The sequence below is a fragment of the Platichthys flesus genome, chromosome 9 (assembly GCF_949316205.1).
Source record: "Platichthys flesus chromosome 9, fPlaFle2.1, whole genome shotgun sequence".
NCBI lineage: Eukaryota > Metazoa > Chordata > Actinopteri > Pleuronectiformes > Pleuronectidae > Platichthys > Platichthys flesus.
Genome location: NC_084953.1, coordinates 20,109,939 through 20,133,581, shown reverse-complemented (window position 1 = coordinate 20,133,581; position 23,643 = coordinate 20,109,939). Strand labels below are relative to the sequence as shown.

At 42.4% G+C, this 23,643-nt stretch overlaps 1 protein-coding gene across 1 annotated transcript in view; it reads right to left on the bottom strand.

Annotated features, from left to right (window-relative positions):
- scfd2 (sec1 family domain containing 2) overlaps positions 1–23,643 on the bottom strand; it is an 86,216-nt gene that overhangs the window by 34,015 nt on the left and 28,558 nt on the right. The window contains exon 5 of the mRNA XM_062395650.1: positions 12,638–12,935. Coding sequence (XP_062251634.1) covers positions 12,638–12,935 — 298 coding nt within the window. The remainder of the gene's footprint in view (positions 1–12,637; positions 12,936–23,643) is intronic.

Below are 23,643 nucleotides of genomic sequence, written 5' to 3'. Positions count from 1 at the left end.
CTAAGACCTTTCATGTCACTTTTTAAAGTTTTTACAGGATATGAGGGGCATTTTGGGAAAACAGGGATATAAAAGGACTATTCTACTCATAAAAAACACTGCTGCGGGACCCACTGGCAGTAGCTGTCAAAGGGGCTATTTCTTTGGTAGGTCCAATAAAAACTGTTCTGCGTTTTTTTCATTGTACTGTGGACACTCAGTGTGTTTACATGTGTTTATAGTCAACTGGAGCTGCATTCACAAAACATCCTGAGGCGAAAAGTGGCTCCTATGGCCAAGTAAGCAAAACCCTGACGCAGGACTCACATGTTTGTGTTGGAGGCTTCAACAGAAACGCTGCTAATATACTTTGAAAGCGGGGACGTCATGTGTAGCTGAACTGCGTTTTGGTTACGATGCTTGCACTGCACGAGGCGGACGTGGAGCTGAGCTGAAATGTTCATGCAACAATAGAGGCACTAGCAAAAGAAATTGTGTTTAAGTGGAGGCAGCTTGATAACTTGGTATGTGTTGATCTGTTTGTGGATTTCATTCGCTGTGTACTACTCTTCATTATCACCTTGGTAGATAGCATATTAGCACAAAATGTTGTGTTTCCAGAGCTTGAAACTGTTCCCATGATGATCACGCCACCACCGAGCCTCAGGGACAACCCCTGTCAAGTGTAGACACGTGGGACCAGCGTAACCTTAACTACAAAAAAGGGGCATGATACTAAGGATATTAGCACTATGATGGATTTATGTTACTATATTTTTCTGGCCTAAGAGTCATTTATAAAACAGTTTAGTGCTAAAAGTAGCTCCAACCTCTGAGAGAAATTGGGCCAGTTTACAAACGCTTAGCTGCTACATGTAATGGGCTTCAACACATCAACAATTTGAAGAGTTCCGAAAATAGAAACACATAAAAAGCACATGCAGATGACATGCACGATAACAAATATAAAATTAGTTCATCAACCCATTGAAACAACTGAGTACCACAGGAGCTGATGGTTTCAACAATTTTAAACTATGCATATTGGTGTGCTGATGAACTGGATGACTCTATTTTAATGATTTAAGCACATGATTTAAAGAGCGTGGTGCATTTAGGGTGAATCTAAATCCAGTGGATAAAAGGTTGATGTGCCAGACGCATGGTTCAGAGGGTTGGACTTAAGTCTCTTATCTAATAGTGTTTTACACGTAACAAGCAAAAAAAACAATCAGTATGCAATCTCCCTTACTCCAGCATATACTAATATCTGTATATTTGCTCTTACTTCCAGACCAATCAACTGTCAACAAATTACTGTCCACATAGAGAAGAGGTTCAGTCATGAAAAGACACGTCACTAAGTCTTCGATTAGCTTTTTCGTACAGTCAACTGCTAAAGGGGAAAGCTTCGGAATTCCTAGTCTGCTAGTGATGAGGTTTTATTTTTATTTCCACTTCTGCCAACTTCCCCAGATTTTATCCCTGTTTGTATCATATTACAAATGTATTAGATTGTGTTTAGTTTCACAATAAAAAACTAGAGATATTGAGGATATCACACACACAAAAATGGATAAATTAGATGAGTAAAATTAAGTAGGAATGTGCTTCTCTTCACACTGACACAGACACAATATCCACAATAAATATTGGCCCAGATTCCAACAGTGTAGGGCAACATTCTTTTCTCTTATGAGAGCATTACAAACTCAACTCCATTCATCTCCACAGTATCAGGGGGGAGCCAGATGCCCGGAATAAATGATAAAACATGTTTTTGTGAATGACCCTTTAACCTGGGGGAAAATGTTTAGCACACACAACTGGCATGCTCCTGCAATAGTAAGAGAGGAGTGAGCTATAAGAGAAAGTTGTCATTGCCAGATAGTGAGCAACGGGTGAGATAAGGTGGTGAGTCCCACAGACACAGAGGAAGCCTCCTATCACAGGAAGCTCCTCTTCCAAATGTCAGATCCTCCTAATCGCAGCTCTGCTTCCTGTTTCAGTCCCCCAGAGCTGGACTACATCACACGGGCGCACAATGTTACCCACCTCCAGTTGGGATCAAACATATACTTACTCATCTAGGCGCACATCCTACTTAAACATCACATTCTGCTGGGGCTGAGGTCCACATCAAAGTGGATTATAGGGTGGATGAGGCCGGCTCTATGGTGACCGCCAGCAGACATACCACTTATTATTTCTGACCTCGATATGTTGACGCCACCCATGGATTATAGGAACATTTCAAAACAATTTGTATGCTCTTCCCTTTCACTTTCACACACTTTCAAACATACATACACGTATGTAATCTGGTCAGTGACCAAATCACAACAGTCCAGTGCCTCCTGAACGTAAAAGAGCTTAAAACTGAAGGATGTGTGTGTATCATATTCCAGGCCTGAGGGCTGACAGTGGACCCGCAATACCCTCCGCTAGAGAGATGTATCGCTCACCAAAATAGGTTAGCATAACACAAAGAACACGCTGGACTCTTAATTACACACACACTCTTCATACACATCAGTCCTATCGAAACACACTTCATAATCCTGTCATTCAAAATACACAATGGGCTAATCCGCTCCCACACATCCCAACAGCAAACTGTCACGGATGGGACAGGAACTGAGTATCACAACTGAAAACATTTCAAGTTTGCTAGTTTTAGAGTTATTTAGATCAAGTGAAAGAGAAAGTGCGAGGCAGAGTGTGTGTGTGTGTATGTGTGTGTGTGTGTGTTTGTTCTCAGGCTCTTGACTGTGGTGCTGAAAGCCCTACCAGAAGACTGCGCCCACCTGAGAGACAGATGTTTGTGTTAATGTGTGTGTCTGTATGTGTTTGTGAGAGTCCATGTACGAGCAGACGGTAGAGTTCTAAATCTGCAACAGTAATGTTATAAAATAATGCTATAAAATGCACTTTAGAGAATCTAATAGCACTTCAGACTAGAATAAAACTCTATAAGCCACTAAAATATTCAGATTTTATGGTTTTTTAAAAAGAATCCGTTAAGAATTCCACATGTTATTTCCTACATTAATTGAAACTCTCAGTATGTTTAACACAACATCTGAATCATACTTTACACCACTATTGCCACCTTGTCAATGTATTATAATAAATAAGTGTTTCAATAAAGGCTGTGCACAACTGTGAAACTGTGCAGAATGAACACTTGTGAGGAGAAAGTGGAGGAAGGCGTGGAAGAGCAAACAGGAAAAGAGGAAATTAAAACCATACATCCCATCCTGGATATAACAGATCCCCTACAGTGGATTTGCTTTTGGATTTGCTATCGCAACACAACGGAGAGGGAAATTAAAGCGAAGCCAAAAAAGAGTGAGTGTTTTCAATGTGGAGAACTGAGTTTGTGTGTTCTGGGTCAGGGACACTGGAGTGGGAGCTGGTGTACAGAGGAGAGCATACAGTAGGGAAGTAGGGGTTGCTCTGGCCTTAAGGCGAGAGACAACAGTTATAAGGGAGATGTGTATATTGTGTTCTATTGTGTTTATTTTCTGGAGGGACTGTGTTTACGCTGGCTTCACAGCAGCAGTTCAATCTACAGACGGCCATTATCACCGCCCACGCTGCGTGGATGGCGGCATTAACAGCAGCGACGGTCCTCTTCGCCAAAATGTTTCTCACCTGAGACTTGGCAGAGGAAATGTTACCCACTTCAATCATCCGTCCATGTCTTCATGTCTGGACCATCAGAGATAGGGGAGACTGGACGCATTTGATAGAGCTGAGATCATGGATGCAGTGCAGACGGCAAGCAGCTGTCAGCATCAAAGAACAGTGGTGTGTGTGAAAGTGTGCGTGTGTGAATTGAGAGAGACTGAGTGGAGGAGACATCCTGAGAGGACCAAGAAGAAGGAGACAGACATCAGAGAAGATAAGATGAGATGCAGAGGCAGACAGAAAATGTGATGGAGAAATAGAAGGATTTAGAGCACCTTCACACAAGTCTTGTTTGGTCCGGACTACTGACTTTTTAGTTTAGTCTGACCAAGAATTACAGGTTTGAAAGGTGTGAAAGATGTGAACGGTGCCTCAGACCAAGATTCAGACCAACGGACGAAAAAACTGTCCGACCAAAAGAGGTGGTTTCATTCCGGATCATAGTTCGGTATGTTGTAGCATGAAAACATTGTCGATAGTTCTGACTCTGACCAGTTGCAGGAAACTGAGAAAGCATTAAATATATAGTGCATATGTCACACTATGCGGATAAATTCTAAATAATGAAAATAAAAGAATTTTGACCTTGGTTTTGACCTTAGTCCAGACTTTCAGGTGTGAAAACACACTTAAATCATGGCAGCCATCGTCCCAAAAAGTCATAGCGAGCCAAGTCCTTTACCACAGGTGGACGAAATAGCCTGAACATCATACAGTTAAGGCTGGGTAATGTACTTCATTACCCAGAGAGGCGGTTGACTAGTGGCAGAAACTTGGACTATGGGCAGAAAAGGTCTCTGGTTCGTCTCTGGTTCGATTCCACGGAGAAACAACAAAAGACAAACCTGGATTGATCTGTCCAAAAATCCAAGAGGATTCTCCCTACCCTGTCTAGTGCCCCTGAGCAAGGCACCTTACTCCCCCAACATCTGCTCCCCGGGCGCCGTACATGGTCGCTCACTGCTCTGTGTGTCCTGCACCAGATTGGTCAAAAGCAGAGGTTAAATTTCCCTACCTGCATGAGTGTGCCTGTGCATGTCTGTGCATGTGTTTGGGACAAATAAACAAATAAATGCATCTTAATCTTAATCTAAATCACTTTTTGAACACCAACAGAGATCAGCCTGTAGCAATGAGTATACAAATGTGGGGACATGAAAGATGTTTAAAATACCTGCATTCATGTCATTGTTGTCTCTCAACTAACACAAGACACATTCATGAATCAAAATTGAGCATAAAGTTTGCTGCTCCCAAAAAGTGTAATTTATTGAAATCTGGCACTTAATCCAATTCGTAGCCATGTTTATTTATGCTTTGATAACCTGTGTTATGATTTACTCATCATATCTGTTACTGTTTAGGCAAAATTCCTGTACAGCTCCTTTGTGTCAATCTAAAATTTAACAGTGAAGGATTCAGGAGGACTGGTCTGACAAACATAAACAGAGGAAATGTTAAAAAACAAATGTCATTTCTCTCCCAGTTTAGGATTAACAAAAGGACTGTTTCAGCTCAATGTAATATAAAAGGACTCTTACCAGGGAAATCAGATTATATGACAAACTAAGCTAAAGTCTTAAAATATAGTTCAAAGTAGAAACTACAAATTGATAATCATTACCGAAAGACAATTATAAAAACTAAAAATAACGATTGAACTGATAACCATGAAACTTGGTGAAAGGATGAGACATGGCTCAAGATATAACCACTTAACATTTGGACACAGATCAGGACAAAAAAGCAGATCAAGAAATGTTTTCATCACTTTCTTTAACACTTTGAGATTTCCCATGGAATAATTCATCGTTGACTCTTTGTATTACTTTGCTTTAACAGGTGAAAATTGGTATTTATATGATGAAAAGGCATATGGGAATACTTAACATTTGAGTTTTGATAGATACATTTTTTTCTGAGGTTGTGACCTTATATTGTTAAATAAAGATAGGCTCTTCAAAATCAGTAATGATTTCAACTGCTCAAAGTGAATTCATCAATCTGGTGATACAGCCAAAACCAAAAAGTAATGAATTATTATGTTTTCATGCCAGAAAGCTCCCACATACGATTTCAAGTCTCTTAACTGAGTTTTCAATGGAGGAGTTATCTTTTATGAATCAAACCAAAATGAGGCTACATGAGCTCCAGGTGCATGAGTCAAGAGCCTCTTTGCTGTTACTGTAAACGAGGCTGCGGAAGAAGCCCATCAGCTGAGTCATTGTTTCACCATAGAACACTGGAGATGAGGCACGCAGACCATTGGGTGATTAAGACAGACACAGCGGGAGTACTAGGCAGGAGGGATGGAGTCCAAACATTCCCTCTGCCCCCCCTCCCCTCAGTTTGTAGGCCTGTGTCTGGTCAGCGTGGAGGTCAGCTGAGCGGGAGGAGCAAGGAGATAAGCCTATCTCTACCAACAGTGACTACGGGAAAGTGACCAGACATCAGACCATATGTAAAGAAAGACTCCTCTCTCCTTATTCCTTAGTATCTCCTTCCATCTGTTGGCTGAACCTGCAATCCTCCATAGGGACACTTGGATAACACAGACCCTAACGTCCACATGATTTACGACCACCTAAAGACACTCGGAGTGGAGTATGACAAGTAAGAGACCAGCCAGGGGTAGGGAATGGAAGACAAAAGAACAGAAAGAAATGGGGGAAAATGGGGGAGGAGAGAAATTATGTGTATTTCTTAGCTTTTCTGCTATGACGGGATGTAAGCGGAGAGAGCGGCTATTAAAAAAAGGGGAACGGGAGGAGGAGGCAGGGGAGTAGGGGGCGTTCCCCCTGGCTCAGGCCTTGATTAACACCAGGCCTCCTGGCAGGAAATGACCCGGCCAGCTCCTAGCGCCAGGAGAGCTTCCATCTGGTGTTGAGGCCGTGGAGAAATACTCCACCCGAGAGAGCTCGGAACCAAACAGGGGAACTTCGGAGTAAAAGAACAGTTTCATTTCCAGGACTCACAGATTAGTCCCACTTCTTGAATTGGACTCTAATACAGGAACTATAATTATGGTCCTGTTGTTTGGGGCCATAGAAATCAGACGCAGAGCTGAACTGCAGCCTTTTCACTTCAGGCATCAAAAACCACAATCACATTGCAAAATTGTATTGCCACCTGATATCAAAGCAAGAAATGATAATCTAGTGTGGACTATGAATTGAAAGTAGGTGACGCAGATAAAAAAAAAATGGAGGAAGTTGCATGAAGTAGGGGTGGAAGTGGGTGGAGCGAGCGAGGGGACAGTTTGGGGAGGAAAGCGGGTACATTAGGACAGGTCATCTTTCACTGCGGACTGGAATCCTAAAAGTAAACAAGTTCTTCCGCACCAAGAGATAAAACACAGATACACTGTAAAAACCAAGTGGGTCTGGTATAAAACAGACTCTCACGCAACACGCTTTGTGCACACACTTATTAATGAATATTGTCAAGTAATCTGTTTCTACGGGCCATCAGGCTGCAGTAAAAGCAGACGCAGATCCATACATCCAAAGCACAGAATGGCCTGGAAAGACCTTTAAATTCTTTGTCTACACAGACTGTGAAGCAGAAACTTATGTTTGCAGATCAAGAGGGATCTCTCCCCAAGAGGAGCCAGGGAGTTTCCCAGAGGGAGGACTAGGAGAGAGAGGCGAGCGGGTAGAGCGTGCTGGCCGGACTCCTCTGCGGATCCTCCGTCAAAAGGGTTGCAGGCTGACCCCTGTCTGCACTGACACGTGTGCAGGGGCCAGGGGCCATGGTCTAAGCCCAAGTCCCTCCGGAGCCACTCCGTGTGCGAGTGTGTGTGTCCCTAGTATGCATTTCTGCCTTTTGCTTTGTCGAGCGCATCTGTGTGGGATCATGATAGTGTCCTTTTCATTATACAAGCCTAGTCCCAGTGGAGATATAAGTGCTTACGAGCCTTTTATGATGTGCATTTCCTGTCATAAATAAGAGGCAGAGGAATTCTCTGTTGAGCGCTAACACACTCCATAAAGCAAACAGAGGTGTAAACTACACTCCGGCCAAGCTCTGTGAAATCTACCCGACAAATTGTGGCGACTGCTGACTGCACTGCTTTGGGAAAGGATAGCGTGATTCTGATTGACATGACCAAACCTTCCTGTGTTTGTTAGTGCAAACAGAACTTTACAGTACTACCTACACTTTAGTATCTGGCAGTCTGAACTCAATGGAAGCTCCTAAAAAAAGTATGGTAGCGATACCAGAGTGTGTAACAATCTTCTAGGTCAGTATCATTAATTTCAAGGGCAACGAGAGCAGCAAATTAATCCTTTGCTGTATGTGTAGATGAAATGAATAAGAAAGGAATTGTTTGTGGATGTATTACCACTTGGATATTGTAGAGAAGAACGGGCAACAATCCTTTACAAAGCGAGATTATGCGCTATACATATTGAATGGGTAGATGCGGAAAAGGGTATTGCTACTTCTGCATATGTAATAGAAAAACTTTGTACATGGATACAATGTATTGGAAAAGCAATGTAAAAAAACTCCTGCAAAAATGTCCTGAAATGCATACTTTTTACTTAAATATAAATGTTTTACTTAAATGCAAAGTTAACCAAGCTTAGTGCAAATTGATTCTGCGGGTCTATTGGAATCTAAAGGAGAGAAACTACATGGAAATAAGTTGAGGAGGCGCTGAACATAGACAGATCCCAATCAGACATGGCTAGTACAGTGAAGTCCCCATTCAATTGCTCTGAGAGTGCACACCTACGCTAAGGCTAATTGACTATCTCGCCACGTCAAGCAGTGTTTCCTATTCATTTTGTAGACTGTGTTGGCCTGGGGTTTCATAATAACATCCCAGATATCTAACTTGGTGTGTTGCTCAGTTGCTGCATTGTACACTGTAGCTGTGTACAGTGCAATTTGCTGCATGCTTGCTTGTGCAAAATGCAGATCTCCCTCTCACACAAAACACTTGTCTTTCACTCTGTACCTGCGACTTGGAAACTGTTGCACGTGAGAGCAACGATCATATTCATGCACCCCCGCTACCACCATACATTGAATGAACTCTGCAGAGAAAGTGAAACAAAATTCCTGGATCTGCTCTTTTATTTAGATGCGCACCGACTCTGAATGTGTTCCTTCCTGACCCATACCTCATCCCTCCACCAAGTTTCGTGGTAAAATGTCCTGACAAAGTGAAAACATAACCTCTTTTATTAAGGTAAAGTATTTTTTTTATCTGCAGTAAGCAGCTCTGTGATTATCTGTATTTTAAGGGTCTCTCTCTTTCCTCCCTTCTTCCCCTGTGACGACTATTTTCTACTTATAATTGTCAGTTCATCTATTGACATGTTGCTCTGAGTTGTATCTATTTATCTTGTCCTCCTGTTACCTACTGTCAATGCCCCTTTTGGCCAAATACTGTAAGAACAACCCCAAATAGACGAAGTGGTACAGATACATGGTAACAAGGGAAACATATGGGGACCCCACTCTCTGCAGACTTGGGATCAGACTTGGTGGGTTGCAAGTCTGGAAGTCTGATCGCAACACTGTGTGTGGCCCTGCCTGTGAACCAGGCCTGCCTGGCCCAGCAGTGCAGATCTGATGAGCACCCAGTTAATTAAAGCCTGAGCTCCATGTCATCAGCTTATCTGATGAAGTGAACTAGAGAGAGCGATGCCACAGGCTGCTTTGTTCACCCCAGGGTTGATGGTTTTCAACTCATATATGCATGTGTATGTGTCCCTGTGTGTTTGTGTAACATGGGAGGAAGCAAAGAAAGAGCTCCAATTAAAAATAATTGGGACTAATTTCATAAACACAGTGCAACAAGGGGAAATATGTTTAATCAGGCGCGATCATTAGACCAAACTTATGCTCCACTTCCTCCCTGCAACCAGCCCTGTGCTTTAGGCCCTCAGAGAGAAGAGAGGGGTAAATGGAGAAAATGGGGAGAAATGGAAAAGGAAATTAAAAAAACAAAGAGTAGAAAAGTTTGAGAAGTAGTGAGACAGAGAGCTGGTGGCTGGAGTTATGTGTGATCCCTTTCATGTCCCTCGACTGGCCCGTAGTGCTGTGCCAACCCAAACAGCCGCGTTGGGGAGGTCCGACTCTCCCAACTGCTCCCCTCTTACTTGCCCCATGCACACCCCATTGACAGGATGAATAACAAACCTAATGTGTGTCTGAGGCAGACAGTGGGGACATGACATGAGACCAGTTCCACTTCAAATTCACATCTTGCTCTAAAACTTAGTTGGTAGCCTTCTCGCCTTCCCCTGTCACTGCTGCCGCTAAATCACCATCATCAACACTGGAGATTTCACGTTCTCACTACTGGAGCTGTACACCCACACACTGACATAAGTACAGACAAACTATGATTCATCATCTTGAACTAGCTGGATGTCCTAGGGTGAAAAATTTGGAACATTTGAGTTGGCCGGCTTTCTGCCTCGGGTTCCTGTACGCCATTCCTGGGAAAAGCACAGAAAAACTTTGAAGAGGGAGGGCGTTTGATTCTAAAGCAAAGAAAACCAAAATCCAAAAGGACACAAATCCATAAAGTCGTCTGAGGAACTCTCATTTTTTGCTTTTTCACGAGCAACAAAGTAGTTGTTGCCACAACTGAAATGAGGGATTAACAGTAAATGCTCTGAGCTATTTACAACCTGCACACATCACACACACCACCCTTGTACACCACAGACTTTCTGGCAGCAGCCAATCAGACTCTAGGCTTCAGGAGAGCAGTGGGTTCCTCGTCCAATCCTATAGTTTGCTCTCCGTCAACAACGTTTGCCTACGACCAATCCGGTGCCTTCCCTATGTGGTGTTGGCTGCGGAGCGTCTGGTTTAAGAGCTCATTTCCCAGTCCGCAATAAGCAGAACCATTTTCTTGGATAAATACTATGCAACACACAACAATCAAAGCCATACAACGAGACAACAATGCACAGACATGCATACATAGACAAACAAAGTGATGGGAAAGTCAAATTGTGAACACAAATGAGCACAACAAAGGTTTTTCTTGCCCTAAAAACGAAAAAGCTGGTTAATAAAACACGAGGAGTCTGTTTTGATACACTCTCTTTTTCCCAGTTGTGATCATCTCTTTTTCTAGACTTTTCTATTGTCAACAAATCCTTTAATGCAACCATAACCGACAATGAGCTCTTAAAACCAAGTCTGATGGATCTCACATCTCCGCCCCATAAAACCCAACTGTATTCATTTTCTTTGAGGATTTGCAATCTTAAATTATGCTTTGACCAGGCATGTATCCTTTAAACATTCCTATAAAGAACAGGTAAATATCCACCTCGTGGTTCATGCAACAAACGGGTACAGACACATCGTTCAAAAAATGCATTGAAGTTTGATGCGGTTGGATGCTGGACAAATGGAGGTTGTTGTGTTTCTCATAGGCCCTTCCTGCGTCTCATCCTAAACTCACTTATTTTCTCTTTGTGTTTCTGGCCATCCTCCCTGTGTATATTGTCTTTGTGTGTCCTCAATCTGTACGTGCATGCACTGTGTCTGTCCGTGAGCGTATCTGCCGTGTGTTAGCTCAACTCGGGCTGCTTACTGTAGCCGAGGGGAACGAAATCAAAGAATTTGCAAAAACATTGTTCTCATGGCGACTAGGTTTTATTCAACGTCTGGTTTCCATCTGAGTCTTTTAATTGGGGAGAATGTCACAATCAATGTTTTACTCTGGATGCAGAAAGAGAGACGACCTCCAGTGTCATGTTACTCCAGCTGAGCACTTCATTGGCTGCCATAAAAACCCAAGCACAGGCACTCCTTCATAAATATACACACACACACACTCAAATTTGAAATAAAGGTGCACACGCTGCTGAATTCCTCGGAATGGGCAAGGTGTGCACGTGTCCACACACACACACCAACACACACTGTTTTTTTTGTCTAAAACACACCTGGCACACCACGACGGGGTAATTTCCAGAGACGTGTTTATAACAGAAAGTCAAATTTTTAACATGAGCCACATCTCTCAGCCTGCGCCTGCCAAGAGGCCCCTGACATCCAAACTGCACTTAGCCAAGTAGAGCAGGAAGAGAGAGAGACATAGTCTATGATGGAAAGAGAGAGAGAGTAAAAAAAGAGCATGGGGGATCAACAATCTTTATTAGTGCTTAATCTATCAACTCCATACAAATATATATATTATATTCTATATGACCCTGTGTGCGATATAAGATGAAAACACTAACAGGGGTGTATTATTTCAGGGTGTGTGCTGAGGTACTGAGCGGGCAAAAACTAAATGTAGCTCTAATTATGAAGTATGTGGCAGGGGAGGAGATTGTGTGTGTGTACAGGCTCAAGGTTAAAGACGCTATTACTCTGGGAGGTACAGCCGGCTGTGGTGTGGAGGTAGACGGTTAATTCATCAAGAGAGGTGGCCTTGATCTGCTCCACCACACAGTTACCAGCACAGCTAAGACCAGCAACGACTCACAGATGAACCGAAGAACCAGGACACAAACAAACACACGCACGACGCACACACACTGATGCCAGTGCACCAAAAATAAAAGGTTTTTCAATTATCTGTATGCTTTTCAAATAAAACTCTTTGTCATGGGTGTACAGAGATTAATATATAAGGCCATTTCTCTCTAACACAATTTTTCTCTCACACTTACCCAGTTGCACCAAGTTGTTTCCCACACTCAACTATTTGAGTTACTTCTTGCAAAATTGACCAGAAAATGTGTGTGTGTGTTCGAGTAGGAGGGTGAGCATGAAAGAGTGTAAAACAAAGAGAGAAGAAGAAGTATGGGGTGTGAAGACTTTGATGAAAAACCTCAGCACCGGAGGCAAAGTGAGGAAATAAACATTCAGCTGTTCCCACTTTCTAACTTTACTATCCCTGGACCATCAGTAAATCTGGCAAACTGATGCTACTGGAAGTAATCATGAAGCTGTGATCACACCAACTCTCGCTCACCAGTGAGTTTCTGGAGCAAGGGGCTGAGCTCCGTCTCCCGCGTGATGACCAGGGTGAGTGCTCCTATCAGGTCCCTCTCCAGCTTCTCCAGCTCCTCCTCCTCCTCGCTGCCCTGGTCTGCAGGCTGCGCCTCGTCGGCCAGGGAGTACAGGTAGACCAGCAGGAGGATCAGCTCATCAGGCCCACACTCATCCTCCTTGGACCTTGACCCCGGGTCTGAGCTGTCGTCGCCTCCACGGGGCCGCATCAAGGGCAGCAGCTGCCTCAGCACAGTGGGGAAATCAGAATCCCCGAGAGCCTGTGACACACAGACACATACAAATTGTTCTAACTCCAAATTATTCATAAATAAGTGAGGAATCAGAGTCTTTGTAGGACACAGAAGAGCAGGCAACAGACAAGTTTTCTAAATGTTCTTATCTATCAAAGTTCTGATTGCCTGATTACTCCTAATGGAAATGATGTCATATCCTTGAGCATGGGAATTTTGATGAAAGTCTGTTTCTCTCATGATCATAGTTTAACCTTTGAATTGTTGAAATCAAAGTTTGTTAAAACATACTTCAAGGGCAAAATTAAATTCAATCAAGCTTCACCAAATTTCACCCACTCGTAGACATCAGTTTCCTAAATGTGACTTTTTATTTCCATTAAGTTCTATGAATTACTCCCTGGGAAAACCACGAAGATGTTGAGAAACTCCCTATATTGCAGGTTTTTTCGTTGATAAAATGTGATGGGTTCTTCCTTGAACCAAACTGCACTGTTCCAAAAGGTTTCGTTATAATCCATCCAGTATGTTTTGTGTAATCTTGGTTCCAAACAAACATACCCACCAACCAACAAACTAATGGACAGGGGTTAAAACGTAACCGCCTTGGCGGAGGTAATTAGTATTTTGCATTGTAATGCAAAGAGTATTTACATCATCTGATGTTACCTAATCATTAGTCAACATGCCTATTAGTTAGCTTCCTTGTTTCTGTTGTAAAAATAGTGTAAGTGGTGAAATTACAAGCAGTGTGAGTGAGCTCATCGTTCCATTCGCCAATTTTACAGCTTTGCAAGAGGATGAGGTAAAGCTTAATTTTGTTTAATTCTTCAGTTGGATTTTGCATGGGCACTGAACAGTTTTGTCTCCCTCACACATGCACGCATGCATGCACGCACACCCACACTGGATCACAGGATACTGGCCACTCTCTGACCAAGGGTGAGCTCATAGGCCTATAAAACAAGGGCGTGGAGCTAATCTGTCTGATGAACAGCCTGAAAATCTAATGAAAAATAAGGCTGAAAATGGGAAAATGGAGACAACAGGGTCACAGAGGCGAGGGAGACATTGAAATAAAGTAGGGAAGAAAATAGGTTGAGGCAGATACAGAGACATTACAAGAGCAATTAAGGTTGAGATGATAGTATGTAGGGGAATGATTGTTGACAGAGGACTGTATGTTGGTGTGGGACAGAGCTACAAATGCCCCTCTGGATATATTTCATTTTAACGAGGGATTCCTCTGGAAAGAGCTTTGTGTTCCTGTTTGTCCCACAAAGACAAACAGGCTCTGAAAAAGAGCGGCTTTGGACCCTGTGGGCCCACTGGGGGGGATCCTGTGTCTGACCCAGAAGAACTCTTTACTGAGCCAAACACGCAATACAATCAGACCCAAAGATGGTGAGCCAAAGCCACAGTGATCTCTGATCTGATCTCTCTGAGGAGAAGTCGTCTTGGTGTGTGTTCACACTGTTCGCACTGTCATCTTCAGGGGCTTTAGTTAAAATTGTGAGAACAGTGAAAGTGACATGAACAGATATACTTGAAGATGTCAGTCACATCCTCCTTATGTGTACAGTATCTCAGAATCACAGTCTTGCTCATTCCAACAGGGCCTCCTCCCTGCGTCAGACCCCGGCCAAACACTCGCCCCCTGGGGACGTTCACACAAGATCTTACCACACATTTTTCTTCAAACATTGTGAAATCAAATACCTCTCTAAGTTGCACTCATTCGAGCAGCCAAACAATGTTTGGGAGCTTTCCCTTGCTCATGTTGCCGGTGGACACAATGAGGGGAAAAAGACAAAAGACAAAGGACATTAAGGGTTTCTTGCTGAAAAGCAAATGGATGATATGCTTTTTCTCTCAACTCTCACTTTAGAACTATTAATCTCCAACACTTCTGTCTGTACACATCCAGGAGGATGTTCATATGATCCTCCAGATTCTCAAAGAAGCGTGTCCATTGCCAAGAAATTACAGTTTCATTTCATAGCACCCATGTACGTTTGGCATCACAAGCTGTCAGTATGGGTCAGTGCAGCGAGGAGGAGCTGACAGAGGAGCCATGGGCCTCCATATCATCTGTCAAGAGGTACTTTGCTGAGAGCTGAAATAGCATTACTACTTTCATTTTAATGCTATCTTGCATGAAGAAAATATCTCTTAAAAGCAAAAAAAATGTCTTTAATTATGTATAACCATAACAAGCACCTTGGTACATAACTATTTAGAATATTACTTAAAATATTATCAACAAACTGTAAATAAAAGATTTTAGTTAAATTAGTCATTCAAAGTGATCATATCCTTTCAAATTCAGTTGCCGTGGACTTTCTTCAAAAGAGAGCAGTGCACCTTTGTGCATCATCACATGTCGTTATGATCATGGTGTGGCAATGAGTTGTTACCATTTCAAGGTAAGCCACACATTCACTGTAGTTAAAGCTAGGGTTGGTAATCCTGGAAAAGCAAGCAAGAGCAAGCTACACTTTGAAAATATGCAACTGATACATCCCACTTTCTCCCATCAGCCCTCTCATCAAAGCTGCACCCCCAAAACACTTGAACGTGATTCGCAATGAAGGAAATGATCGGTGTTGATTGATTTATTAAAATCAGTGTGTGTCTGTTCTGTCAGACATGCATGAGACAAACGACTTAAATAAATGCAGCTGAAACGCTTTCTGTGTTTGAACGACCCCTAAGCATCCGAGAATCCACAAGACAAAAGGAAAACACAGACAACTGTCAATAAATGACCCCACAGATTTATGTAGAGAAGTTATCGGGGAAGTTCTGGTTCGTGGTTGGGAAACCACTGGATTTGAAAGCTACGTATCCATTGGTCAAACCATAGCAAACAGTTTTTAGATGAGATTGTTCATATTTGTCTGTTTTTATTTTTATTTTATGGACCTATTCAAAATAATTTTTGAAAGAACAATTCTTTATTTCTGTCTTTTTTTTAAATTTCTCCTTCTTTCATCACTGTACAAATGCACAACACAACATCTTCCTTACTCCCACTGTAAACTGTGCTGTTTGTGTATGTTTTCACACGTGAGAGGAAGCATGCACTATAAGTGGGTCCCTTCAGGAGTTCCATAAAAGCTGCTGTCAGCTGCAGGACACGGCGCCAGCGCAGGAAATGGAGATCTTGGTGGCGAACTGAGACTGACCTGAGCGAAGCTGAGTGGGAAGTCTGACTAAAGCTCTTTCCAGCACTGAAGCTAAACCCAACAATGCCCGTCTCATGGTGCTGGCACACACGCTCCCTGGAAAGATGTTGGACTGTTCACCTCTGGGAACAGCATGGAGCAGAATACAGCATGCTTTCCATGGCACTCTGGATAACACAATCAGGCTGTTACACTCAGATTGTGTGTTTTGTTTTGAGTAGTGATATAGGCTAAGATTAGTCTTAACTACACAGCAACAACCTGATTGGATTTTGTGCCACCTGTATGAAGGCAAGACATTTTTTTTGGTCTGGTTCAGTGATGATACAGTATCTGTATGTCAGCAGCATAAATAAACCATTTCAATAAAAATAAACAGATGACAATAAGGATTAAAAAAAAAAATGCATCTATCTAAAGATCAATATAACAAAATTACAAAAGTAAATCATAATCAAATATTAATTAAAATATACAAACATTTTAATGAAAATATATAGGCTAAAAATAGAAGATAAATGACTAACTAAACCAAATATCTTCTGGGATTTAAATCATTCATGTATATAAAAATGATGTACTTATTCACAAATGTATTTTTTATTATAATTTTTTAATCAATTTAGAATTAATGAATTAAATTTAATATAGTTAAAGTTTTATTTGTAATGCCCAATAAGATATATATTTTTAATTACTTTATGATTTAGAATATTTACTTACAGAGAATTCTTTAACAAATGTATTAAATGCCTACTTCCATTGTAAAATAAGGCGAGAAAATTAACTGAATTATTTAAAATGCTTGAGTGCTATTACTATTGACACCTCTAGACCTCCATACATTCTGTATAACATTTGGATAATTTTACATGATTACAGCTTAATGCACAGACGCTGAGAGTAATCAGTAAAATATAAGTTTGAATAATAGATTGAACAATACTGCTCGATTCATGCCGCATTTGGGACCAGTTTAAAAACAGTGCATTTTTAGGGGCAGTGCTTGTGACCTTAACTGGAGCATTACCGCCGTAATAACAGGAAGCTAACGTTATTATTACAGACGATTACTCAAGGCACCAGTCCTGCTGCCATGCCCTAATGTGCCGATTACACACAATTACAGAATAACAATAGAATTAATCTGTCAAAACACTGCTAATTTCATAGCTTGCTTTTTCTCAAGCAATTTCTTTAAATAACTATTATTTCTTATCAAATTAAAACTGACTTTGGAAAAGATATAGAAACATACAGATTCTTCGTCTTGGAGGTTAACCTTCCAGCTGGATTATTGGTATAAAACCGAAGCATCATTGGCTTCTTGCACAAGACTTTGCGCCAATCATAAGCTCTCTCTCGCATTACGTTCTGGCTTGAATCTATATGCCAGTGATTGACAGATTACTATCTGGCAATCCCAACCATCCTGGGGTGCATAAAGGCTCAATCTCGCCCAATGACAGAGTCGGGCCAAACTCCGCCTCTGCCCGGCACAGCCTGAACAGGAAACCAGCTCCAGATGCAACCCCTGGAGGAAGGTGACTGTTTCAGATGTAGCACAGCTAACCAGGACCAGGCCCTGTTTGCCTCGTTCGCTGCCTGCACGATGAACCTTTTTCTGGGCCTCAGGGCAGGGGGAGGGGCCAGTGTTGGAGGTGGGGGTCCTTATGGTAGCATGAACAAAGCTGCTATAGGTCAGATGTTCTCGCTGACCAACAACGCACTGGCCAGGAGTCACCTTACATCGATGTTAGACAGTTCTTCAGTACCATAGCAACACAACCCCCCCCTCCAAAAACGAATCATCTGCACACATGCACTTCATTTGAAAATATGTAATCACATCCAGTTTGCATTCACAAACAACAACATGCAAAGCTGGAAGGGATACAGGCAAACTTTTAGAAACAAAATTCATAAATCTTGAAGTTAGTAAGCAGCGACTAAACTCTGACTGTAAATTATGTGCAGCAAGCGCACACTCTTGAGTTGTAGTAGAACAGCTGGAAAACAAACATGTATGTCTCCGCTCTCAGAGAGGCTGGCAGGAGTTTGAACAAGTTAACAACAAAACTCAGAGCAAACTCACAACTGCTTCGACAAACATCTCATAAATGAATAACTGAGCCTGCCGACGCAAGTGCAAGTACAGTATCTCAGCGGGGACACGTGCGCATTGTAACCTGCAGTGATGACAATGATGGATCCTTGAGCTGGGTTCACCGGGAAATTTCTGTTTATCAAAAGACGGAAATTTGCCTTACATGAGAGGGAACGGAAAAATCGAGTTTATCTCTGGCACTCTTTTTACTGTCATTATTCTGTCTTGTGTGAAAGGTGTGGACAATGCCTCAGGTCTTTAACAAGTGGAGCGGAAATGTGACTCTAAACACGAAGAAGAGCGAGTGAGCACACAGGCTCAACCAGTGGAATAACACCGGTTAATCAAATCACTAAACTTTGAGGAAAACTAGCTTGAATTTCATCCCCGTGTATCCACGGTTCTCTCTGTGTCGCTCACTTCTTTCCTCTTTTCTTGATGAAATAAAAACCAGATGATTTTTGAAAAAGCCTGATGGTTGTGTGGGAATACGTTACCTTTAAGAGAACTTTTTCTACCTGATTATCAAAGAAGTTTAATCATCTTTTAACTGCTGACAACAACAAAGTAATCAAATTGAGCTTTGTGTGAACTGTGGTGATAAAATCAAATGTTGGAAATGTAACCGTTGACTGGTCTGAGGCTGAATAACAAGGTGAGAAATTTGAATAGTTGACTTTGACTTAAGCAGCTTTAATGTTTGTCACTCTGGGGATAATATAGGAAACAAAGTTAATGCAATCTTAATTGATGGCTTGATTGATTGATTTGACAAAAGAAAAGAGATGGCATGCTAGACGGGGCATTGCCTAGAAAATCTCTCAAAGGTAAGGTGACGCCCTGGTCTGGCTCCACCGGCCTAATCCTGATGTTATTTGTTAGACCAGCGAGACATAAATCTTTGGTTTTAAATGGGGCCTGAATTGCCACACAGAGTGCGAGGTGGGTCTGTTTTGTTTCTGCCCAGCCGAGCGGCCTGGTCACAGATCTGCATGCTGGACTGCTAGGAGAGAAATCAATGGACTCCTGCACATGGAGGTACACACCAGAGTCGAAGGTCAGCTTAGCCAGAGTGGGCATGTTGAGCTTCCTCTCTGTCAACACATGCAAACGCTTTCAATATTTTTTTTAATGACTTTTTTCCTCACCATTTTGTCCTCTTTAGGCCACTGTCTCCACATGAATCTCTCTGTCTTATCTGTTTTTTTCCCTCCACTGCTCTGTGTGTCAAACGTTGGCCTGGCGCAGAGCTTCAGGGCTATAATTTAGAGGAGACGTGGAACCTAATCACAGACACAAACATACAGTCTGTGCACTCCTCCCCGTCACCGCCAGTCAGCCACATGCTGGTCACTGTGGCTGGACTGTGTCTGCCTGGCACACGACAACCTGCCTCCTTATCACACTGAGAGCTGCAGCTCTTTTGATTCTCTACTGAGCGAGATAGAAAAACGTTGCTTTTAATGTGAAGATTTGCACTAAGGCAGTACACTCCAAGTGTTTGGAAACATAAGGGAATTAATGAGCCTGTATTTTGCCACATCTGCTGCAACAGATTATGGCGCAATTCACCAGATGAGAGTTGCTATGCAGCCACAGACCCCAGGGCCGTGTAAAAACCTCCTGCACTTTTCTCACACTGGGAGAAACAGAATTGTGAGTAGACACACTCAAGGACAGTACATTACATCCACTACTAATTGACTCAGGAGGCTCCAGCAGAGAGAAAACATCCTGAGGTAAACAGACGGTTTCTAGACAAAGCAGAACGTAACAACTGCGAAAGTTATCCGATGGGACCTGAAGCAAAAAAACTGTCTGTTGCGATTGGCGATAACCTTTTGTATTTTTCATTTAGCCAATCAGAAACATGCTACGGACATTTGACACGACATCACTTTTCTTTTCTTGTTCCCTTTTTTTTCTTTTCAAATGAAGAAACTTGTGTGAAGCAGCCCATCTGATTCCAGTTTCTGTCTAACACCGGGAGGGGAGGGCGCAGAAACTAGGGGGGTGATTAAGTTTAAACAGCACAAAGGAGGTTTTTTCAAAATAAAAGTTTGCCTTCACCGGCTAGGGAAAAGCCTGAATGCAAATATTTAAAACGTGTTTTGCCAATTTTGTGTGATCCTGATCTGTTTTTGAGTTTGATTTATGAAGGGGAACACACAATTTAAGTTTTTATATAAGCAACTTTGCTGAAGTGGGAGATAAAGTTTTGCAAAATCAGCCCCAAAACCTAGGGGACACTTTGAGACATTGGGGGGCACTGTTGCACCACGCCGAGCCTGCACTGATTGAACCGAGTCTGTCTGTCTGTTTCAATCCAAAACCCCATCCCTCCATCCTGGAGAAGGTTTCAATAGACAGGAAATGGGCTGAAGTTGAAGTGTTGGATATTTTTAAACTGTCAGCTCTGTATCAGGTGGGTCGGGGCTGTGCGATTGCAAATTCTGCATCGTCGACCTCAGGGCCGTCCACGTCGCTGAGTCTAACCCCGGGGCTGTCAGCACAGGCTGTCTTTTTTTAGGGACGCAGAGTTTAAATAAAACATGGAATTCATCACGATTAAACTGAGAGCTGTGTCAGTGACGTGTGTACTCTGATGTGAGTCATTACTCTGGGGTACAGCTGGTACGCTCGCTGCATCTCTAAGGAAGAGTGTGTCTGTCAGTGAGTCTGTGTGTGTTGAGGAAAAGCTTATTCTCTTGTACCACATAGGGAAAGAGGCTTCTTCACTGAACCCCACATTAAAGCCCAGGTCACAGACTTAACTGTATTTATGTGTAAATGAATAAAAGGTAACAAACACATATGTTTGAAGGCAAAAGGGTTGTCCATGTCACAGGAAGGGAGGGCAGTGTATTTTAAGTGTTTTTCCTGCGTAAATACGGACAACATCGTAATCTGGACTGTTCCGACAACGTGTATCTCTATCATAGACACGGACAAACACGCCCACACACGGCTGCTCTTCTCCAAACATTTATAAAATCCAGTCATTACAGACACGGGAAATGGAAAACAACTAATCTCCCTTCATTTCCCTGTACTCATACACACACCTGTGAGGATGTTGAGATGAATAATGCTCAAAGTAGAAGACTTCTAAAACATGTTAATTAACAGGAAGAAAAACATCCCAAAAGACAAACAATAAGGAAAGAGAGAGCGCGGAAACCTGGGAGTAGGATTAAGGATGATGGGAAGAGTAAAGTAGTAAGACCTCCACTCAACGATCTTATCATTGAAGGGATGGTGGTGTGACTGTGGTTAGTCCCATGATGCACCCTGATGACCACACTGATTCGGGGACCAGTTGTGTCAGCCGTGCAACGAAACTGTCCCATTTTTAAGGCTCCTCTAAATGCGTCATGCAATCCTTGAGAAACAAAGGCTCCAACGGGAGGATCCTTCTATAGGAAAAACCTATCCCAAGATCCATTGCCCTTCTGTGACAACCTGTTTTTCAAAGCGGTTATGGCGCTATGCAAGCAACGAGATCAGCTTGAGCGAACAGCCAACGGAGCACATGTGAAAAAACCAAGGTGCATTCAAACTTTCTTGTCATGTCCAACTGCAGTGCTGTTGCTAGGAGGCAGCAGTAAGTGCAGGACAAGCTGGTTACGCCAATCACAGAAATCCTCCACAGACCAGACTGACGCATTTCGGTTCAGCCCTCGCGGTCTGAAACCCATGTAGCCCTCACCACCTTCAACAGGGATGATGTCACTCAGAGCAAAACTTTATCTATTGGTTAATAATCATCAACACAAATATTGACTGTCTGAGCCAGAGGGCTAATTTGCCTGCTATAGATGTATAAAAATCCTAAAATGGTTAAATATAGATCTGTAAAACTCAAACACGCACACACATGCACACACACATTAGCATACGCATTATTGTGTAAAAGCCACATGATAAACAGTTACAGGCTTATTCTTTTACCCCATTTTTTTTACTGGAATCCCACGGTTCACACATAAAGGAGAAAGAAAATGGAGTTAGGAAATAAAAGCCACAATCAGGGTTGTGGTTGCAGGGGGAGGAGATTTTCAAAGTAAAAGTTTAGAGGAGATAATAAAGAATGTCTTCCATTATTACAAAAGCTGTAATGTCCCAGATAAGACCTGAACCGTTTCTTAAGGTTTGCTCCTGAATGCATTTGTGCTGTATAGTTAATGGTGTTTTTTCTTGTATGTTATTATACAAAGTGACTCGTTTCTCTATGCTTTATGTATCAGAGCAGTGGACTGTGAAGAGAACGCTATTTGTGTGAGTAATCTAAGACCTGAAACGTGGTGGCATTCTGCACACACTGCAGTCCTCTGTCACACATGCATACCCTCATGCTGCCGCTAACACAGGTAATGCTCGTCTCTCTAACACACACACACACACACACACACACACACACACACACACACACACACACACACACACACACACACACACACACACACACACACACACACACACACACACACACACACACACACACACACACACACACACACACACACACAGACACACACACACACACACACACACACGTAACAGAAGGTGCATGTGTTATGCTTGTGTTTACCAAAGTGTCATGGCGAGGGCTGCACACAACATGCAGTCAAGAGTGAAAGAAAGCACAGACATGCAGTGATCCTTCTGCAGACTACATGTCTGCACACTAACAGCCCATCACCCTGCATGGATTCCATCTGTTACAACACTTTGAATATCGGAGGACTTTAACTGGATCTCCTTTTTGGCAATTTATTCGAGGATTGACCCACATTTCACGAAAGGGGCAGAGAGCAATAAATGCAGAGAGTCGGGGGTCAGGATGGAGACAGACGGGGTTTGTGTTTTTTTTATGTGTGTGCGTGTGTGTGTGAAAAGAAAACATAGTGTGGCTCTGCTGACACTGGTTCGAAACACAGGCTGAAATAGAACAATACAACAACATCACCCAGGGTTTCTACTGCACAAACATTCCCAGAGCTTTAAGCCCACAGCTCAGCTAAAAACTCCACGAGGAGGAGCAATGAGACCCAAACCGTTAATACTTTGCCTCGGACACAATACATCCTTCTTTCTATTATTGTCTCCATTTTCCTATATTTTAACCTATTCCCCAGTGCATCCTTTTTTTCTTACACCCATCCCTCCGGCCAAATTAAACAGTTTCCTAAACTCTTATGACGTGACAGAAAGAAGAAACTCACACTAAATAAAACCACAACTCTGAGAAACCTGAATTTCTGACTTTGAAAAAAAGTCCAAACTGCTACAACTCAAGAAACAAAGAACGATAACACAAATCAAATCAAATAACCGCTCCGCTGAGGTTTAGAATGTGTTGTACGATGTGGAGCCTAGATAGTGTTGGAGTGATAGAGAAGGCATTGATGGATTGCTACACCAAACCCCATTTCTCTAC